Source organism: Mus caroli, unplaced genomic scaffold, assembly GCF_978045245.1.
Source record: "Mus caroli unplaced genomic scaffold, Mus_caroli_1 scaffold_4, whole genome shotgun sequence".
Classification (NCBI taxonomy): Eukaryota; Metazoa; Chordata; class Mammalia; order Rodentia; family Muridae; genus Mus; species Mus caroli.
This window is the reverse complement of record NW_028227259.1, coordinates 29,895,383-29,912,383: the sequence shown is the minus strand read 5'-3', so window position 1 is coordinate 29,912,383 and position 17,001 is coordinate 29,895,383. Positions and strand designations below refer to the sequence as shown.

Sequence of the window (17,001 nt, the reverse complement as noted above, 5' to 3'; positions counted from 1 at the left end):
GGGGCACCATTATTAGAGGTGAACTATGACCTCAGCCCACTAAGACACACATGACCTCCATGTGTCTGAGGTATGGCTTATAGCAAACCCATCATTTGAGGTTCTGCTTTCAGCAGCATCTATTACCCAGGGTCAATTGTGTCCTGAAATCAGCAAATGGAAAGCTCTAGAAGTGACTCATTTGGAGTGGGGTGCCATGATGCATGACTTCAGGTGCCATCTGCCTTGGGTATGACCTGTGCCTTTGCCCAGCAAACCCATTCAGTGCACACACTATGAACACATTTATCTTTCAGCACAAGCCTCAGGGATCAGACTGACTGTCACAATACTGCAGTGCTGAGGTCAAGCCATTCTTATCTCACATAATGATGATTTAAAAACACAAAAGCAAGGCTGGCAATCTGAGTGTGCCAAAGAGAGGCTTTAACAAGCCTCCCTTAAGAGAAAAAATGCAAGGGGAAACAAACCACACACTACAATAAGAATGAATTCCCCACTTGAACTTGTAAAGAAGGAGTAGAAAACATATGCTAGCTTTACTGACTGTCATGGAGCTAAGGCCACAGTGTGCTCACTGAGGGTGAAAGGTCACTGACCCTAGAATTTGGGTGGAGCACATGGATCCAAGCATTAACTGAGCACCTTGGAAGGTGTCCTTTGGGACCAATGCATTCTACTCCAGTGTGGAATTAATCAAAGCTCTCTCAGCTCCAAGCTATCAGCTGTACAACTCAGAAATCTTTTAGCTTCTTATTTTCTGTTCTGTTTTGCTGAGGACATTACATCCTTCAGACACAGTGCTTGGAGGAATTGAGCTGTAACTGATCTGGAAGCCTCCTCCCTGAGGACTGGCTCTTGTAGTATTGGAAGGTGCTATGCAAACTCTCAAGGGAGAAAAGAAATCAACAGCTTTACCCAGCGGTAAAAGCTCAGAAGCACAACATTGACCAGAATGGTAAGACACCCCAAGCAGTGAATAGTGGTCCTTACATGCAGGGGGCAGACAACGGTCAACTAATAGAACTTAATGCTTGTTCAACACAAGGGAAATCATGCTTGGAACTTTAAACCCAACCATATACCCTGATATATGAGTATGATAGTGTCTTGTGTATATTATAAGGAATACACACTTATAAAGTATTAACAATATGGTCACTCAAACAAGACATGCACAATGACAAACCTGCTACTGCCATTTCCTTAATTCAGTATACTTTATAAGTGTATTCTAAATATTTAATCTTATAACCACAGGTAGGTGTACTTTGCATCCCTCATAAAAGAAATTTGTTGCTCTAGCATATAGGACTATCACAGAGATCCACAACTGGTCAAATGCAAAGAATACATGCCCGCTCCAGTTTGTACATCTATAGTGCAACTCTTACAACTAAGGCTCAAGAACGAGTGCAGAAGGCTGGGTATAAAGATTGTAGGAGGCAGAGACCAGGACTCCTTCTGTATGATAGTGTCTTGTGTATATTATAAGGAATAAACACTTATAAAGTATTAACAATATGGTCACTCAAACAAGACATGCACAATGACAAACCAGCTGACATGCCAACATGGAAGGGAAAAAATGAAAAATTTCATGAGACCCTATACCTAGATGAATAGCTATAAGCAGCTAATGCTTGCTAGGAAGTCATCTAATTCCAAGTGATAATCCCTAAACACATGTATATATGAAAACACCTAGGATAGATGATAGATAGATAAATAGACAGATGATAGATTGATAGATGGTAGATAGACAGATAGATAGATATAGAGATACGTAGATAAATGATAGGTAGATGGATGGATATGTAGGTAGGTAGATATATATATATATATATATAGATAGATAGGTAGATAGATAGGTAGGTAGGTAGATAGATAGATACAGAGATACAGAGATACAGAGATACATTGATAGATGTCACACTAGTTGGGAGGAACACAGAGGAGTTGGAGGGCAGGAGGGTGGGGTAGAAATAATGCAAATGTATACTTACATATGCAATTCTCAAAAACAAACCCATAAACAAAAAGAACCTATAATTGTCCTGGCTAGTTCTATGTCAACCTGACACAAGCTGCAGTTATATAAAAGGAGAGAACTTCAGTTGAGAACATGCCTCAGTAAGATCCAACTGAAAGGTGTTTTCTTAATTAGGGATTGATGGAGGAAGGCCCAGCCCACTGTGGGTAGTTCCACCCCTGGGTTGGTGGTCTTCTATAAGAAAGCATACTGAACAAGCCAGTAAGCGTCCCTCCATGGTCTCTGCATCATTCCTGCCCCGAATGAGTTCCTGTCCTGACCTCCTTCAGGATGAACAGTGCTGTGGAAGTGTAAGCCAAATAAATACTCTCAACCCCAAATTTCTTTGGTCATGGTGTTTCATCACAGCAATAGGAACCTGGACTAAGACAATAATAAAACAGAATCATGTATTTTGGCTTCTGTGGTTCCTAAGCATTTCAGCTATGTGAGGCTATGGTGTGCAGTGTTTAGGTGCCCTTCTTGTCCCACTGTAGGCAAAGTTTAGAGTATGACAAACTACTAGCCCTTCACTCCAATAACCTTGTGGTGTCCTTTGTCTTGAGGTGGCCTGGTGTGATGGTTAGTTTAAACTGTCAACCTTCAGAGTCTCAGGGAAGGTTTGTCAATATTAGGCTGGCCTGAGGGGATGTTTGTAAAGATTATCTTAACTGAGGGGGGGAGAGCTACCATAAACTTGAACTGGCTGAATAGGAGTCAGGAGTGGGAACATTGTAGGGCTGGTCAGCCCCAATCCCATCCGAGGAGCAGCCACTAGTGCCTGCCAGGTTTCACTTTCTGTGAGAAAATGAACCATGGGTACCAGATCATCCTATTTTTCAGAAAATGCCAGAAATCTGGATTTCAAGCTGAAATAAATCAGTCCTTAGCCAAGCAAAATATTTGAGGGACAGCACAAGCTGACAGTTTCCATATGATAACAAAGACAGGTCATTTTCCCTTCTAGGGTTTACTCCCATGCTAAACCAAACTGAGCCTCAGATCAGAGATTCCCTGAAGGCTGCACTGGTCTGTCGATGTTACCACATGCTCATCACATGTAGGCCAAGGGCACGGAGAGCTGTGGGTAGGAGCAGCTGAAGCTAATCAGGGTGCATGACCTGAGGTGGAGCCATTTCCCCATTCATCAGTGATGATGCCCAACAGAATCTCCATTGTTCCCAGGTAGCTGAACCCTGGACTCAGGAACAAATGGGTAAGAGGCTAAGGGCAAGGATTCAGTTTTCCCAAACTTGTCACCTAGCTGGGCAGTGTGAACAGCAGTGCATGAAGCCCTGGGTAGAAATTAATTAAAGTGCAGCAAGTGGCAATTACTCCAGCGGCTCACTGGAGGAAGGAAACAGAAAGAGAGGGGACCTCATGTTCTGATTCCCAGGAATTTTGCAGTTCCTCCGCGTGCTGTGACTGCTCTGGTCTCCAAGCAGTTGCCTAATTATGCCCTTCTTGTGAAAAGTAAGGACTACTTAATTTGCAGAGATCAAGATAATATCAAAACTTGATGTCTAATAGTGATGTAAGGCAATGTAAGTTAAGAGAAACAAAATGTTTTTTTTATTTAAATGTTATTATGGCCACTAAAATAAATAGCTCAAGTTAAGTTAGCAGGGGAGTAAAGCATAGTGGCAGAACCGTGGCACAGATGCCTTCTTGACAGCCAGCCTTCCCTTCCAAGAACATCCAGGCACACATACAGCTCTTCATATTCATCGTAGGAGGGCAGCAATATCTCATCTCTTTGGAACATGAGGTTCAAATTTTATGAACCAGACTAAAATTATTGAATAAACACCATGAGACAGCATCTGTGTAAATTGCCTTAGGAAACAATACAGAGTTCTGCCAGCAAGCAAGATGAGCTGTTGTATGGTTCACACTTAATTCCTGGCCCTTTGATACAGTGATGCATCCTCCCCTACTCACTGATGTGTGAGCATCCTGCTGTACTCTTCTATGGAGTTTATAGAGCATCATGAATCCTTTTCATATTGCCCTAGTGCCTCTGGAGCTGTTGCTTTAAGGACTACATCTTAATTCACTGTTGCCCTGCACTCACCTCAGTGATGCCTGAGTTCTAGGTATCTGTGTTAATGTAAGTCACTGAACCTTCACGCTGTTTACTAGTGAAAACTTCCCCAGAGCAGCTCCAAATGTACATTTGTGTTTCCAGGCTTCCTCCTAACTGTCTGGTGCAACTTAAATGATGCACAAGCCTTGCACTAGTCTCACGAAAAAAAGGGGCAGTGTGCACATGGCAGAAGTCAGACGACAGATGCTGTAGCCTCGTGGACATAGCTGCATGCCTGAGGCCTTGCTGCCCTCCAACCTATTCCCAGAAGTGGACTCAACATCTGCTGGGACCCTGCCACTGCCACACAAGCCCTTGTTTCTCCTACTACCTGGGAGTCAGAGTTCACCTGACTATGCTACAGCTTCATGGTAAGAACACCCCTGCCCTCAGGACGCTTCAAAAGCAGGAACTCTTGCTATCTCTTCTAGTAGAAGGTTCTCTGTTTCTCTCCTTCTCTCTCTCCTCCTCCTCTCTGTCTTCAGAACCCCACAGCACTGTACACACTGTTAATTCTCCCCTAACGACTCTCAGTGCCTCCTCTTGAACCTGCCACTTCTCATTTTCATTCCTAAAATCTAAGAACATGCCACCTCGGCCAACTCTCCTGAGACAGCCCTGCAGAACCACCAGGATGGTGTATAAGGATGAAGCTGGGGTTCTGTTCATGGCTATTCTCTGATTCTTTATCTGAGAAGAGTTAGAATTCCAATTTCTAAGCCAATAATAATTTAGCTGAAGAGAGTTAAATATCAAGTGTAGGCCACAGACCTCTCCATTTGAGAAGTTTTGTTGTATTCTGGAATTGTAGAGGTGGTGCTAGGTTTCCTTAGGATTTTAGGGCCTGCAAAGCCTACTAAAGTCAGTAATTTATAATATGGCCACTTGAAGCACACTTCCATGAGAAAATAAGGGAGAGCCACAGAAGGGAGACAAGGCAGGTGAGGAAATCCAGTCTGCTGCTCAGCAGAGAAAAAACGTGTTAGACTTCCCAAGTATGGGGTGGCTGGTAGGCCTATGTCAAAGCTCAGCAGAAGCAGGCGATTTTCTTACAGTGGCCCACTGCTCAGGGCAAAAGGTGTATAATACGCCAAAGACTTTCTTTATTGACAGACAACTCTTCTTAGAACAGCAAAAGTAGAATAAGAGCAAAATAAGATGCTCCAGAATTCTTGAGACATCAAATGCAACTCATGTGAAAGTTTCTTTGGGTTTGATTTTTATCTGACTAGCAAGGGACTCCTCCTTGCCTTCCTCTGTACAGCAGCAGCCCATACCCTATTAGGAAGAAGATTCTGCCATCTACTATTGCTGCCTGAATACCCAGTGTCGGCTACCTATTGATGCTGCCTGGACACTTGGGTGGCCCAGTTCAGCACAGTGTTAATACCATGCTCCTGTGGCCTTGGCTGTCTTCTGTATCTTCCTGTTTAAATACTCCCATTCCTTTTACCTGCACCCTGAACACTGCCTAAACTCTCCAGGCTAGATGAACATCTATCTGTACGTGACTCACATTTTGAAGCATGGTATATGTGATCTCTAATATAGCACCACAATGTTCCTGGCTCCTGAGAGTCAGTACTTGGACAGACATTACAAATAGTAGGGGTCCTGGAGTCCTCAAGCCCTGTTCCAGTGGGAAGGCAGATCCAAAGCTCACGGTCATAATCCTGATGCCGAATGGGTCCTCCATATCTCTTATTCATACAGATGTTTCCAGAAAACTGATCACCTCTGTTCTGTCATCCTTTAATACTCATTTATAAGACACAGCTTCTGGCTAGAGCAGGACTTACAGCTGACAGCATGATGGAGGCTACATTAGAAATAATGGACTAAAGGCTGGAGAGACCGCTCGGCAATTAAGAGCCAGCTGCTCATCCAGAGGACCTAGATTTAGATCACAGCCCAACATAGCAGCTTACAACTATCTGTAAGTTCAGTCCCAGGTGATCCAGTGTTTTTTTTTTTTTTTTTTTTTTTTTTTTCTGGTGCCTCCTCAGGCATCGTGCATGCATACAGGCATACATGCAGATACCCACACCCATAAAATAAATACATACAAATTAAAAAGTCATGAACCAATGGCTGCAAGAGCACAAGGCAATGTATCACGCTGGGTCCACAGGGAAGGAGCAGAGTGGTAAATACCTGTGTTCCGCTCTCCTCCTCTGTATTCCACACAGTGCCTTCACACCTTAACTAGCTTAATCTTGTCAATCATGCCCAGACACGCCCAGAAGTTGGTTTCCATGGTGATCTTACATAGTGTCAACCTGACACTAGTTAGTCATCACAAGTCTGTCTCTTGTCAGCTTGACAGCCATGTATATCACTTTTAGGCTATTACCTTCAAGCTTTGCCTCTATAGACCTATGGCCACCTTGAAATACAGAATACATTCAACCTGACTTCAGAAATAAGTCTTTAACAGTGTCGACACTGCTTAAAATTCCAAGTTTCACTTGAGACTTAAGGCTGTGACCAACAGAGTATCCCTTCAAATCAGGGGCCAAAATAAATGTCTTCCTTCTTAAGCTGCAGGTGCTAAGTATTTTGTTACAGCAAACATGACAAGTACCAATAATGATCCTGTTAACTTCTTCCATTAATGATGCTGTGTGGGAAGAGTAAGGTATGACACCCTGCATGAGGCCAGCACTCAACCCAAGTGAGCCCCTCTCCCCTCTAAGACAGGGCTTCTCTGTGTAGCTCTGGCTGTCCTGGTACTTACTCCCTCTAGATCTGCCTCTGCCTCCGAGTGCTGGGATTAAAGGCATACACCACCGATGCCTGGCTGCAGCCAAAGTTCTTATCAGTCACAAAGACACTGACTTGGCTCCTTCTTACAGAGTCACATGTCCTCCCATCCAATCACCTCAAGCTAAGAAAGAGGCTAGAATCAAAGCTATAACTGATCTGTTTTTAATTGGATGAGGAAAAAGAATTTGGTTAGTGAGATTTCAGGATATATTTTAAAATTCTGCTGACCACAGAATTTCCAGTTTGTTTTCGGTTTCTCCATTTGTCTTCCAGACCAAACATAAAATCGCCATTGGCCTTATAGAGGCTTCAGGCTGCCTTTAGTAATTTAAACAACCTCAAGGTCTCTGGAATTCAGTTAGGAATGAACCACCTATTGGTTAACAGAGGGGGTTACAGGTTGGGCTATTCCTACAGGATTAGTGGAGCTGTTTGGGAGGATTGTGGAACCTCTTGGGAGGTGGGGATGATTCTCTGAGATTGGACCTGAACAGACTTCCTAATTAGCTTCCGTATCCACTGAGCTGTGACTGAGCAGCTGCCCTGGGATCCAGCCTCCATGGGGCCTTCTGATGTCAGGACTGACTGTGGCCTCCTCAGACCATCAACTTACATAAGCTTCCCCTCCCAGAAGTTGCTCCTTGCCAGGGTTTTAGTCACAGCGATGAAAAGATGAGAAGAGTGACAGAGAAGCACAGAATGTGCTATGCTCCACGCTTCCTGCTCCCTTGGTCTCACCCTGCCTCTCCTTAGGGAGGTACCCACGTGCAGGCATCTTATTCTTGGGTCTCACAAGAGCCCCCATGTGTTCCAGGATGGCAGGAGAAATAATACTTACAGTATTATTTTCAACTTGGAAATAAAGGAACAGTTGAAAAAGTAAGCATGTGTGAAGACATTAAGCCAGATTCTGCATCTGAATTACAGTACAGGCCACAAAGTGACATTTACTCAGTGTCTTTTAAAAATCCTGTTTCTGGTAGCATTTAAATGTGGCACTGAGTGAAAAAATATCCATGGATCAGATTGTATGTATTCAGTGTCCAATAAGTGTAAATTAGTGCATTTATGATACTTTAGTACAATAAAGATTGGTAATTGAATGAGCCAGTTAATGTATGAGATGTATTTCTGTACCTATGATGGATTCTGAAATTATCTCACTAGTTTGCTAAGATAGGCACAGTTAAATATGGCCTGTTAAAACTGCTGATCTTAAAGATTTATTGTTTTATGAGTATAGGTGTTTTGTTTGCATATATGTTTATATACCAGGTATACCTCATGCATGTAGTTGCCAAAAGAGGGCAATGGATCCCCTGGGACTAGAGTTATAGACAGCTGAGAACCACCTTGTGGGTGCTAGGAACCTAGATTCTTTGGAAGAATAGCCAGTGATCTTAACCATCTGTCCATCACCTTAAGTGTATCTTCTGAATGCACAACTGGATGTATACTCTCTGCTTGTACTAAACCACACCCCAAGCTAGAAATGTCAACATCTTCAGCAGCAGGAAATGTGTTTCTCCTCCTGAAGAACACTTTAAAGCAATTCTGTAGCTTTAATATTTGAAGTAGGCTGAGTCAGATGAATTCTTAATAATTCTACCCAAAATGACATTTTAGTGCAATAGGATGAGCACATTTCTCTCTCTCCTAGTCCTTTATTCGGAATATGATTTGATCCAAGCCCAATATTCACTGGGAGTGTTACCTTCAAAGGGCCAGGCTGTATAAAAGGTAGGCTGCATCTATGTTAAAGATATAGTATCCTTACAGTAGAAGGAAACTCAACAGAGAATGAAACAGTTGACTGTCCCTAGGAGCTAAGAGTATACTTGGCTTTTCCAGGAAGGGTGGTCAGTTAAGAAGTCTTCCTTTCTTTTGCTGGGAAGAGCTCCTGGACTTGGACACCACTGATTTGTGGATGGAACACCTAGAGGCTCATCTGCCAGTGGCAGGGCTGGCTGGCCTTTTCTACAGTTCCTCTTGCCTACCTTCCAGCAGCCTGTGATCCTTCCTCAGATCTGACTCTCATTCAGCTGCTTTATCAGCATCTGACCCGGAAGTTCCACCATTTTCCAGTTCTCCCTATTCATGTGTTTACCTTTACTTTCTCCTTGTATTCCCCAAGGGAAGCAGACCAGAAAATCATCAACCTTCAGGCTCATGGAGGCACTTCCCATAAGACCAAACATGAGCCCGTTGTAAACAAACAATCAAAGTCAATTCTGGCCGTGAACCTCTGTCAGCTTTTCATATCTTCACACACAAATCCAAAACAGGTCTTCCTGGTTGAAAACGCAATATTTTCAGATAGGCTTAGCACTTATTTTAAATCATAAAACCCCTACTGTACCCATTGTTCTCCATCACGAAACTGAGCAGGCAGAGATTTAATTTTCTTAAATAAGATTGAGCAAGTTCTCTTGAAGCATTACCCTGCGGGTTTTATTGTGATTGTCCTGTAAATGTGTCTTTGGTCTTTGGTCTTTATCTTTCAATTATACTTGATATGCAACACTTGCTTCCAACACCTGTGAAAGGATTTTTAGGATCCCCAAAGAAAGCAGGCTTTCAACTTATTAAATTAGTGGGCTTTCAATTTCCCATTATCTTTAGTTACTCAGCCAGTGGTATTACAAGTTAATGCTTTTCCTTGGCTCTACCGAAACTTGAAACCTAAAGTCATTTTCTGCTTTATTGACTTGCAGGAGGGAAAAAAATTACTCTGAAATTATCCTGGTCATTAGACAGAGTACTTACAATTTTTTTGCCTTCTATTAACACCGTGGAATTATTTGTTTCAACATTCCGCAGTATGACATTCCCTTTCCGTTCTCTGTAGATGAATTCCTTATCTAAAAGAGGGAAAAAGAAAAAAAAAAGACACGAGTCATCCAGAAACCTGTTTCGGTGTTTGATAGATGTGTGTGAAGTGAATTGTGGTGAATTGTATAGTTATCTTGAGAGGGGCCCTTTACATGCAGTGTCTACTTCCCGCTCCAGCAGTGTGGCTCCAGGGATGCTCATCCCCGAGTCACCTCTTCTCTGTTCAGGCAGCAAAGCACATGTGGGCAGAGTTTGAGGATATGCGGGACTTTCTTGGGTAGGATATATAGAGTAGACACACCAAGCAGACAGAGTCTGCTACAACTGGAGAGTTGGTAGCAAAGGGATCAACGGTCTTGTGGATCTGAAATGACCTGTGTCCTCAACCTTAACGTCAGCTGTCCTCTTGCCTCCAAGCTTCTGGTGGAACTCAGGAAGGGTTTCTCAGTTTTCTGCTATGGGCATTTTTTGAATCTATCATTGACTGTCAGTGACTCCGGTCTCTCTAATTTCCAATTATTTCCTTAGAAAATTGATAATTGGGGGTGATAGCTCAGTAGGTAAAATGCTTGCTTTGAGTTTGATCCCAGCACCCACTTAAAAACGTTGGGAATGGAAGTACATGTATCTAATCCCAGCACTTGGGAGGCAAAGACAGGTAGCTCTCTGGGGCTCACTGCTAGGCAGCCTATTCAATGAGCTCCAGTGTAGTGAGAGGCCCTGTCTCAAATAACAGGATGAACAGCATCCTGGGACCTCTGCTCTCCACACCTATGTACATTGTACCCACATGTACACCCACCAACCCCCTAATAACAAATCACATACTAAATAGTATACAAGTGTACACAAATGTGTGCCTGTAGGGAATACAGTGTCTGAAGGGTGGACCTGTGGGTGGGTGGCCCACTGTGGAGTTAGTTTTCTGTTAGAAAGTACTTAGAAGGCTGCATATCAGTTCTACATGAAGTCTGCAGAAAGGGCTTGCCACTTAATCTGACACAGACCTATCCCTACCCATTTTCTACCTTTCACACTGAGTGAATTTTTTAAAAAAATGATTCCTTTTATATGTATGTTTGCAACTGTGTGGGGACCTCCAGAAGTCAGAAGAGGGGCTAGATCCTCTGAAGATGGAGTTCCAGGTAGTTGTAAGCTATGTAATGTGGGAGACGGGAACTGAACTCAGGTCCTCTGCAAGGGCAGCACACACTCTTAATCACTGGGCTCTCAAATGGGTGTGTCTGTCAGTCAAATCTGTGTTCACCTGGGAGGATACAACAGTGCCTCATGACGCAGGTGAGTGCCCCTGACAGTGGTTTTAGACCCTGTCCTTGCTGGCAAAGGCTCTGTTCTAAGAACTACCGTCTCTATAGGGAAGCTAACTCCATACCTGCTCAATAAACCTGTCTGATAAGTTTAAACAACAACAACAAAAAGAAAAATCAAGTCTAAAGAAACAGACAAAAAAAAATCCAAGAGAAGGTGAATAATCTGGAAAGCAGAGAGGAGGAGAAGGAGGAGGAGGAGGAGGAGTGAAGGCCACAAAAGGAGAGTTGGGGCAACTAAGATCAAAATATATTGTATATGGAACCTCACCTTTGCCCTTGGTTGAGACAGGGTTTCAGTACTCCCTGTTTTGTATGTCATGCTAGCTGGCCTTTACCTGTAGGCTTTAGCTCATGGCTTTCCATTCCATCACCTGTGTCTGCCCCTCTGTCAGTGTCACCTCGTGATGGTTTCTGTAGATTTCCAGCAAGTCTTGGGTCAAGTTGTGTAAAGTTTTTGTCTTGCTTTTCCCCACTTGTGTTGTCCTGTATATACCCTTGCTTTTCTGAAAAATTTGGAATAAGCCAAGCCAGGGAAAGTGTGGGCCAGGCCACTGCTGCAATGGGTGCACAGCTCGCCTCAGAGCCACTGCTGTCACAGCAGGTCTGGTCCTTTTTCTTTCACTTTACCACTTCTAAATATATTTAATGATGGGTGTTTAAAAAAGGCAAGTTCCTTCAACTCTATGTCATGTATTTTGACCAGGGGTGCAACAGCAGATCGTTATGTTGGCTGATGAGTGAGATTCAGAAAGGCCATGCCCTGCGATTTTTCTCATCTGTGGATTCTAGATTACATGTAGACACATCAAATGTTTTACACTAATATATGTCAAAGATGTCATGGCACTAGGAAAGAAGGGGATATTTGTGCCTAGTAACTTTTCTGTTGCTATGATGATCTCCATTACCAAGGATACCTTGGGGAGGAAAGGATTCATTGCATCTTAGAGCTTATAATCCACCAGGAAGGGAGGTCAGAGAAAGAACCCAAGGTAGGAACCTGGAGGCAGGAGCCAATGCAGAGGCTATGGAGGAGCACTGCTTACTGGCTTGCTTCCCATGACTTGCTTCTTATGCCACCCAGGAGGACCACCTCCCAGGGCTGGTTTTTCCTTTGGTAACTAGGCTCTTCCATATTAACAATTAGTCAAGACAACGCCGTATACATGCTGCAACAGCCCAGTCTTCGGGAGGGAATCCTTCAACTGTGGTTTGCTCTTCTGAACTGACTCCAGCTGGTGTCAGGTTGACAAGAACTAACTAGTACCATTTGTTCTTCTGGTCCACAGACAATGTATTTCTGTCTTCTTAGGGTCATATTGACACTAAAGTCATTTTCAGGAGATGGATTTTGATCATCACATAATACATCAGCCCCAAACTCTCTAGCATTTTTATGGTACTATAATAATCACTTAGCTATTATTTGGGAATTTCTTTTTTTTTTTTTTTTAATATTTTTATTACATATTTTCCTCAATTACATTTCCAATACTATCCCAAAAGTCCCCCATAGCGCCCCCCACTTCCCTACCCACCCATTCCCATTCTTTTGGCCCTGGCATTCCCCTATATTGGGGCATATAAAGTTTGCAAGTCCAATGGGCCTCTCTTTCCATTGATGGCCGACTAGGCCATCTTTCGATACATATGCAGCTAGAGACAAGAGCTCCAGGGTTCTGGTTAGTACATCATGTTGTTCCAACAATAGGGTTGCAGATCCCTTTAGCTCCTTGGGTACTTTCTCTAGCTTCTCCATTGGGAGCCCTGTGATACATCCAATAGCTGACTGTGAACATCCACTCCTGTGTTTGCTAGGCCCCGGCATCGTCTCACAAGAGACAGCTATATTTGGGTCCTTTCAGCAAGATCTTACTAGTGTATGCAATGGTGCCAGCGTTTAGAAGCTGATTATGGGACGGATCCCTGGATACAGCAGTCTCTAAATGGTCCATCCTTTCATCACAGCTACGAACTTTGTCTCTGTAACTCCTTCCCTGGGTGTTTTGTTCCCAATTCTAAGAAGGTGCACAATGTCCACACTTTGGTCTTCATTCTTCTTGAGTTTCATGCGTTTATCAAATTGTATCTTATATCTTGGGTATCCTAAGTTTTGGGCTAATATCCACTTATCAATGAATACATATTGTGTGAGATCTTTTGTGATTGTGTTACTTCACTCAAGATGATGCCCTCCAGATCCATCCATTTGGCTAGGAATTTCATAAATTCATTCTTTTTAATAGCTGAGTAGTACTCCATTGTGTAAATGTACCATAATTTCTGTATCCATTCCTCTGTTGAGGGACATCTGGGTTCTTTCCAGCTTCTGGCTATTATAAATAGGGCTGCTATGAACATAGTGGAGCATGTGTCCTTTTTACCGGTTGGGACATCTTCTGGATATATGCCCAGGAGAGGTATTGCTGGATCCTCCGGTAGTACTATGTCCAATTTTCTGAGGAACCGCCAGACTGATTTCCAGAGTGGTTGTACAAGCTTGCAATCCCACCAACAATGGAGGAGTGTTCCACTTTCTCCACATCCTCGCCAGCAACTGCTAATTTCTATTGATTAATATAAAATTAATTTTCATTATTGCAGCTCTCCTCAATGTAAGTTTTATTTATAGTTCATTTAAAAAATAGATTCCTTAAGAGGGTTTTCATTTCCAAAACCAGGTCAGTTAACACAGGGCAGACACAGTTCTGTTCAGGCCTGGCGAGCATCATCAGACTATCAGGGTCAGTGCCAGAGACTTGAAGAGGCACATTTGCTTTATTCTTGATGTTAAGTAGCGGTGGTACTTCACTATTGAATTTAAGAGTCTGAGTCTGTGATCTTTATTGCTTTATTGTTGCAAGGTTTCATGTTTCAAGGTTGTTGACTATTACATAATGCTTTTCCTCCAACACTGTAGTCATCATGGGAGTTTTTGTCAATCCAGTGAGCTGTGTTTTTAGATGCACTCACAGGACCACCTCCAGTGGTATAATGTGCTGCTTCCCAGAGTCTTGGTTTAATCTTATGATGCTTGACTCTGACTTTTGCATCTGGCATCATGGAGGATGATAACTAGTTTGGTTTCTCTTGTCTAGAGCTTGGCTTCATTGACTTCATCACATGAGTTGGGAACTATTTGGACCAGCTCTCCTTTATAAACAAATGTAGCTCAGATTTGTGTATTTTTAATGACATCTCTGGGCCTCAGGTTTTCTTGGTAGAAGGTTTGAGATTCCCCAACTTAAGTTCTTCAATTGATACAGAGCCATTTACATTTTTCTACTTATTCTCGTCTGTTTTGATAATGTGAGTCACTCAAGAAAGCTGTCCATTGAGTATGTAGCATTTTAAAAAGAGTGTAGGAGGGAAGACATTTATTTTCCCATTCATAGCAAAAGACAGTTGAGCAAGAAAAAAAGTGGACAAATTAATTTAAAAAAGAGTTTCACTGGAATGAGACACTTGAAGGGAGAACCAAGGAAATGGGTGAAGCTTGTATCTTTCTATGCTTTGGGCTGGTGGAAAGTGGACAAGGATGGGCCGGATGGGACCCTGGGAGTCTGATCGCACAATGACTACCTGTGTGCTCCTCGCTCCTGTCCTCTGTGACCCTAAGTCTTCAGTGATAGGAGCACCCAATTTCTATGCATGGCAGGGAGGTACTTTAAAGCAAATAATAGACTCCTGCTTTGGAAAGGAGGACAGGCAGGCCAGTGGATTCTTTGCTTCTACTATTGTAAGCATTGGATCCTGATATTTGGGGTCCCTTGCCTTGATTCTAGCAGTACAAACGTTGCTCCTAATACCATGTGTTTATCTTTTTAGGAGGTTGATAGTTTATGACTTCATAGGATAAAATGTTTTCTGGAAAGGGCAGTTTATGAGCTTCTTGTCCTCTAGACTGTAGACATTCATTGGTTTTATTGATTTTTGCAAACACTAACATTTTGACAACATCATTTCCATCTCAGTACTTGACTTGATGAAGTCTACTTGATGAAGTTCAGCTACTTTCTTTATCTCTTTTTGTTTTGTTTACTTTACCCTTAACATGGTCTTCTTTTTCTAGGTTTTTAACGGTGAGCACTGGGTCTTTGGTGTAATATTTTACACTCTTACAAAAGATGCTATCAAAGTTAACCAATTTGCTTCTATGGGTGGCAACAGATGCATCTCACATACTTTTTATTGTTTATGGCTGTGTGTTACATGTATGGTTGGGTGTCTCTGTGAATGCATATGCCTATGCTAATGGAGGCTAGAAGAGTGTAGTGGGTTCCCTTCACCTGCAGTTGTAGGAAGTTGTGAGTGGTCCAATGTGAGTCCTGAAACTGAGCTCAGATCTGGAAGAGCAACATATGCATGCGCTTAACTTCCAAGGCATTCTCTAGCTCCTAGGTCTTAAAATTAAAACAGATTTACTTTACTTATGCATGTTTCTGTGTACATGTATGTGAACATGTATGTGCAGGTGCCCCAGCACAGGACAGAAGAGGGCAACAGATCCCTTGGAGCTTGAGTTACAGGTATGTGGTGAGCTATCTCTGTGGTGGTTGCTGGGATAGAAACTCTAATCCTCCTGAGAGAGCAGCAAGCACTCTGAATCACTGAGTCACCTCTCTAGGCCCCAATCTCACAAATTTTAACATGGTGTACTGTATAATTATTCATTCTATATGACTCAAATTAATCTACAGATGTAACACAATCTCTATGCAAATTTCAATGTTGTTTTTATACAGATATTTTAAAAAATCATAAATACCTACAGAACCACAAAGAACCTCAACATGCCAAGACAATGCTACATAAAAATGCACAAAGCTGAGGACACCACACCCATATTTCAAAACGTGACTCAAGGAAGCTATAGTGAAAACACTATTGTGTTCCCACACACACACTTAAAATCTTACAGGAAGTAATAAAACATTGGTATGAGCAGTGATATTTGGAGTAGCAGGGCCCTGGAAAACCAGCAGCAAAAGTACCAGCAAGTGACTTGGCAGCAAACTCACATGTGTCTCTGTTTACCAATTTTAGCTCCATTTTATTACTCTCGTTGGGCTGTGGCTACCCTAGTGATTGTAATACATTGTAGGTCTTCAACTCTTCACTGCTGGCAAACTCTACTTCTTAGGAAATGCAGAACTCTCTTGAGCCTCTGGGGCCCATCTATTCCCATTTTATTGCAGCTGTCATGCACATGGTACCAACATACTTCACACATTCCACAAGACAAGGTTCTGTTTGCCTATTGCAATATGTTAAGGTGAAATGTCATAAAGATGAAGTTATCTTATTCTACATTCATCCTTTCTAATTCCTGATACTGCCTGTTGCTAGTAATTGAGCACCATTTTTTTTGTGTTTGAAGAGTTTCTTACACTCTGGTTATATGGGTTCACTTGTAGCAAGCTTGTTTATCTTTTCTGGAAACATCTCCTTTTCCCCTGTTTTGTTTTGTTTTTTATTTGTTTGTTTGCTTGTTTGTTTTTCAAGACATGGTTTCTCTGTATAGACCTGGCTGTCCTGGAATTCACTTTTGTAGACCAGGCTGGCCTCGAACTCAGAAATCTGCCTGCCTCTGCCTCCTGAATGCTGGGATTAAAGGCGTGCACCACCACACCTAGCTTCCCCTGTATTTTAAGAGACGTTTTAAAATACAGATTTCCAGGTTGATAATTTTATAGTTTCTTTCTTTTCTTTTCTTTTCTTTTCTTTTCTTTTCTTTTCTTTTCTTTTCTTTTCTTTTCTTTTCTTTAATCATTTTGAAGATTTGTTCCACTCACTTCCGGCTGACATGCTTCTAACAGGAAGGCAGCATTGGATTGACCATTTCCTGGCTCCCAGTGTCATCTTCTTTTGTGTTGGTTTCAACACACTAAATATGAACTCTAGAGTGGGCCTCTGGAAGACTTTGTCTGGTGGTTTCTGTATGCCAAGTCTTA

At 42.4% G+C, this 17,001-nt stretch overlaps 1 protein-coding gene across 4 annotated transcripts in view; it reads right to left on the bottom strand.

Moving 5' to 3' along the window:
• The window catches only part of Dpp6 (dipeptidyl peptidase like 6), an 830,048-nt gene that overhangs the window by 293,522 nt on the left and 519,525 nt on the right, over positions 1 to 17,001 (bottom strand). For all 4 annotated transcript variants that reach the window (XM_021163979.2, XM_021163976.2, XM_021163978.3 and 1 more), the window contains exon 4: positions 9,651 to 9,745. In XM_021163979.2, the coding sequence (XP_021019638.1) occupies positions 9,651 to 9,745 (95 nt within the window). The remainder of the gene's footprint in view (positions 1 to 9,650; positions 9,746 to 17,001) is intronic.